Raw genomic sequence first — 5,444 nt, forward strand, 5'->3', positions numbered from 1 at the left:
TGCTCCTCTTTATGTTCTTCCTCACTGCTGCTTGCCCACTCATAAACACAGTTGCACATTCAAAAGTCTGAAGAGCAGTAGAAAGCCCTACCAACAGACTCCACAGGCCAGGTTTTTATGATTATTTTTCTTTCTTGTTTTCTCGTGATCACGACTTAATTTTCTTGTGATCTCGACATAACAAAAGTTGTTTTCGATTGTTTGATTTTTAAAACACAATGCATCATGAGTCTACTGTTGCTATAGTAACGAATGCAACTTTGAGGCCTTGCGCTCTTATACTGAGTTGTGGATATTTCAGCAAATTTTGCTTTGCTTAGTAATAACAAAGACTATAGAATACCCAAGACGTGTCAGTCGTATAGTTTTGAATGGGGAAAAATGCAACGCTCTATATGTGTGGCTGAGCGCCTTCAGAAGGATTCAGAGCATAGGTGGAGTTTCACATTTTTGCCCGGGGGAGGCACCTACTGGCAGAGAACGAGCTCTGATTTTTTTTACATACCATATATACCATATTTATACATACACATAAAGTATGGGCTGTTTCGGCCCTGTAGCTTTCTCCCCGAGGTCGTTGACGTATCCAGATGCGGCTGCGGGTTGAGCGACACAGTGGTTGTACCGGTGCTGCAGGCTCCAGGGCCGGGGACAGTACAACAACTTCCGTTATGTCGAGATCACAAGATAAATAAGTTGTGATCAGAAGAAAACAAGAAAGCAAGAAAAGAAAAAAACCTCTTATGACTTCCATAGTCATATTTATTTGATTTTTTAAATTGTATTTACATATCAGATAAATTTATGAAAACACAAAACTGTATATTATACTTATTCTGACCTGTACTTATTAAAATGTATAAAAGAATATATGATCATACTAAATTTTATATTTATAAAATGTATTATTATTATTATTATTAAATATATTTTAAATGATTTTCACTTCCTTACAAAAACTTCTTGCTGGACAACTGTGTAAGACCTAGTTGTTTGAACGATATTGGTATAGAATAAAGATTTAAAATTACAAATAATTTGTATTTTAGGGGCTGCACTGTGGTCCTTAAACAGAACCTTCTAATATGTCACCAAAATGATTCTTGTTTTAAATATGCCTGACAAGACTGGCATACAGTATCAACTTTTGTTACACTGAATGACATTTTAGTGGGATCATGTCATGTTCTTCAAGAGACCTTACCATTTTGTTCTAAAACATAACCAAAATTTCATGTTGGACGTATAACTGTGATTTTTATTACATACATTAGTACATGTAGTACATTAGTACTAGCCTACAAATTGATGCCATGACTAAATAACTCTACAAGACAGCTGTAGTAACAGAAGCTGAGCCTTTTTGTTAGAGTTAGTTTCACATTATCTGGATTAGCGTAGTATCATAGAAAAGCATAGTAGCAGAAAGAAACAATAAAATAATGACGCCAAATGCATACCACTATATTCCTGTGTCTCTGTGTTTTTTTTTTTTATACTTATACTGTAATTACTTTCCCCCAACAGCAATATCACTGAGGTACAATGGGCTATCAGTTGTGTATCTCCTGTTCCTTCTGTCCGTACCACTGTTTCCCAGTCCAAACTTGGCTTCCATGAAGGGTAAGTAATGCTTGAGTAATGAATAATGCTTTATCTTTATCTAATAAGCAGTGTTGGGAAGGTTACTTTGGAAATGTAATAGGTTACAGATTACAAGTTACCCTATTTAAAATTTAAAGTAATTTAATTACTTTATTAAAGTAATGTAACTAAGAAATAAAACAGTTATCGTATAAACGTGTCCTGTTCTGTGTCCTTGTAGCGGGGTGAATGAGACCACAGACACAGAACTGTGGGAAGTCCCCCCAGGAGGGTGCTTTATTTATACGTGGTGCTCTTCGTGCGCAGGTGAAGCGTCTGGGCAGGGGGGTCACACGGTGCTCGGGGAGGTGCGTCACTCGGTGCTCGTGCAGGGCTGCTGATCACTCGTCCGGAGGGTCGCTGGTCTCTACACAGGAGGAGAAGAAACAAAACAGACATTAGTCTCCGCCTGGAGCTCCTCTTCCACCTCCTCCCCTGTGTGCCTTCTCTCCTGGCTTTAAGGCCTGTGGGAACGAGCTCCAGCTGCGCCAATCATCCCTCACAGGTGGCGGTAGTTTGTGATTGGGGTGGGAGCGGCGTTTCCAGGGCGACGCTGATTTGGAACCGGGATACCCGCCACACCTAAACTCCTGAAATATTGGTGTCTCATATTTTAGAGCAGTTAATGCAATTTGGGAAAGTAATCAATTAAATCTGTGTATGTGTTTAACATTTGCATAAGTAACTGTAATTTAATTACATTTTTTTCTCAGTAACTGTAACTGATTACAGTTACATTTTTTTTTGTAATTAAATTACACAATTTCGTTACATGTAACTAGTTACTCCCCAACACTGTTAATAAGGTAATGTCTAAGGTAGTGTAATATTTAGTAAAAGCTTTTCTTACAGAGAAGATGAGGGACACGCGGGAAGTAGGGGTGCTGAGGGGGCTGCAGCACCCCCTGTTTTCACATGGTTGCAAATGCAACGCCAAGTTTGTTCATTTCAATTTATTCAGTTTTAGCATTTAATAATTTATTTGTAATGATCTCTGAAATGTAAATTGTGGGCCATAATAAACCCATGTTTATCTTTATAAACATGATTAATTTAACTTGTGATGTTTTCTATATGTGATGATTAGCCTAATCCTCATGAACACGTGACGCTAGCACGTGGTATCAGACATGAACTGTACAGAATGCGAACAAGATACAATTTAATACAAGGAGATAATGGCGCAAAAGCGAATTTCAGATTTTTTTAAATGCCCATCCCAGCAAAAACTTTCCAAAATCGGCATCCAAACAACCCCAGCACGAGCACTGACGTAAGTGAACCAGCCCCCCCAAACCTCCCCCCACCCTTCACCCAACACGGACACACACAGCACCCCCAACCGAAAACATCTTCCCGCGCCCCTGTATTATACATATACACGCTGATATGTGTTATTTTAGTTTATCTTTGTTAAAAATAAGAACAAAGATGCAGATAATAAACAGTAGAACAAATACAATATAAGAAAGATACAAATGAAATAAACAGTGCTTTACATTTTCAAGTACAGTAGGCCTATTTCACAGTAGCATTCAAGTAAGAAATACAGAAATTCAAATATAAAAAAGAGAGAATATCATACATAAAAATAAACAGTAAATATGCTTTGATTCTTACTAAAGCTACTAAAATTATTCATTCAAAAACAATTAGATTTAAAAAATAGTTTTTGTTTTTATGAATTGATGCAGAATCATTCATGTCAGCATTGTGATGCATAGTAAAAACTGATTTTTCCACAGCTCTACCTCTGACTAAGATCAGAACTAGCGAGTTTGTGACCATGAGATCCTGACCGACCAGTGTGAGACAGTGCACAGTGCAACACTGGGTCCCCATTGAATGAATAACTAAATTGATAGCTATCTCGGTCTACATTTTACAATAATTTAGAATAATTTAGAATTACACGAATCACTAAACAATAAATTAACAAATTAAGTCAACTTTACAGAAGCATAAGTAAAAGACCTAAACACAGTATACTTTCACCCATGCTGTCTTTGAGCCAGTGGGTGGTCCTTACACTTTAGACAAGAGAACTGATGGAACCACCAATACTGCATTTGCCTGAGGCCTCATTTATAATATAGATATAACAAGATATAATACATTTAAATGTAAATGTACAATTATTTCCCTAAATAAATGAAAATAATTTCTTACAAATTAATTGTAAAACTTCTGTACAAACTTGGAAAAAAAGTTCCTGTTCCTGATACTGTAATATCACACCCTTCTTTATTTTCTCAAACCATGTTAAGGAAGAAGACATGTTTCTGTTAGCTGTTTCAGCTCAGTATTTCATGGTAAAGTGGTGGTCCTGTAGTGCAAATAACCATTATATTACATTGGCTTCCATGACCTTGGCTCAAGCCATCCTCTCTAGAGATGACTACTGCAGGGCAGTGGTGGAGGTAACGAATTACAAATACTCACGTTACTGTAATTACAGCACCCCCAACCGAAAACATCTTCCCGCGCCCCTGGAGAAGATAAAAGAGAAAATGTATATGTTGTAGTGTTCTTTATCAGTTTAATGAGACTTATGTATATACAGTTAAACTGTTACAGTAGTAGCAAAAACTCTATGCATACATTTATAATAATGACTGTGGAGCATTCACAAAATTGCTGCAGAAATGAGTTAAAGTAAATGGATATGCACATTTGTTTTTGTTGTAGTGATTCACGTCACCCAGTATATTTTTGTTTGGTATTCTTCTCAATTCAGCAAATACTGTTCTAGCCATCTCATCAATGATGCATTACAATAATTACATAGAGTTGTGCTGTCAGCAGAGTTAAGCTATAGAGATTACCTTCAAGTGGACATTTGGTTGAGTGCTTTATAGATCCATACAATCATGTCAGACATTTTCTCACTTATTTCCATTTATTTCCTCTGTCCTCACTTTAAACTAATTTAGCCTTATAACACACACACACATACACACCTATTCCATCTTTTCACACTCCCTTTCAGTGTTTACTGTAAAATGTAAGTAAAGGATAGTATGATTGTGTAAGGTCTCAGCTTAAAAAAAGATGACATAATGCTTTTAGTAAAAATTAGACAATCCTGAAACACATTTGCTGCATCAGCTGAGTGTTTTCACAAATATAATGGGTTTATTGCTAAATAATCAAAATCTAACACTTTATCCAAGCAAGACGATAAAGCATTCTCATTTCCCATACATTTACAAGGACTAATGACTTATATCCTGTGGGGTAAAAGCACAGGATCAAACAGCGATAATTAACAGACAGAGTTTGCAGTGTTAGCATTTTTACAAAGTTGTATTATAGTTTATATATATACAGTGTGTATACATATATATATATATATATACATATGATATGTGTTATTTTAGTTTATCTTTGTTAAAAATAAGAACAAAGATGCAGATAATAAACAGTAGAACAAATACAATATAAGAAAGATACAATTGGCTCTGGCTTCGGCCAATTGTTATTGACTTACATTTCAAAATAAAACGTTATAAATTAAACATTGTTTCTAGTTGATCTAAAATAAAATATGCTATATAAATAAATATTCTCCGTTTACTCTATCGCTTTGTTCCAAGCAACGGTGACGTCCCGGGGCTCGAAATTCGCAGGGTAGGAGGGGGTAGTGACGCTGGGTGTAACTAAAAAGGTGCCATTGTCTGGTGAGGTCCGGTTGGGGAGTTACGGGACAGTCTCATATCACATAATCTTATTAACTGTTTATCTCCTGAACTGCAACTTTCTTTACCACGCTATTCAGCGCCAATCCCGCCGTGCAGTCA

The 5,444-nt window shown here is 36.4% G+C and overlaps 1 protein-coding gene across 1 annotated transcript in view; it reads left to right on the forward strand.

Moving 5' to 3' along the window:
* Positions 1–590: 590 nt before the first annotated feature.
* The window catches only part of LOC107731100 (piezo-type mechanosensitive ion channel component 2), a 173,300-nt gene continuing 168,446 nt past the window's right edge, over positions 591–5,444 (forward strand). The window contains 2 exon segments of the mRNA XM_016542086.1: positions 591–654; positions 1,528–1,623. Of these exon segments, the coding sequence (XP_016397572.1) occupies positions 591–654; positions 1,528–1,623 (160 nt within the window).

The sequence above is a fragment of the Sinocyclocheilus rhinocerous genome, unplaced genomic scaffold (assembly GCF_001515625.1).
Source record: "Sinocyclocheilus rhinocerous isolate Xijiao unplaced genomic scaffold, SAMN03320098_v1.1 scaffold2264, whole genome shotgun sequence".
Lineage (NCBI taxonomy): Eukaryota > Metazoa > Chordata > Actinopteri > Cypriniformes > Cyprinidae > Sinocyclocheilus > Sinocyclocheilus rhinocerous.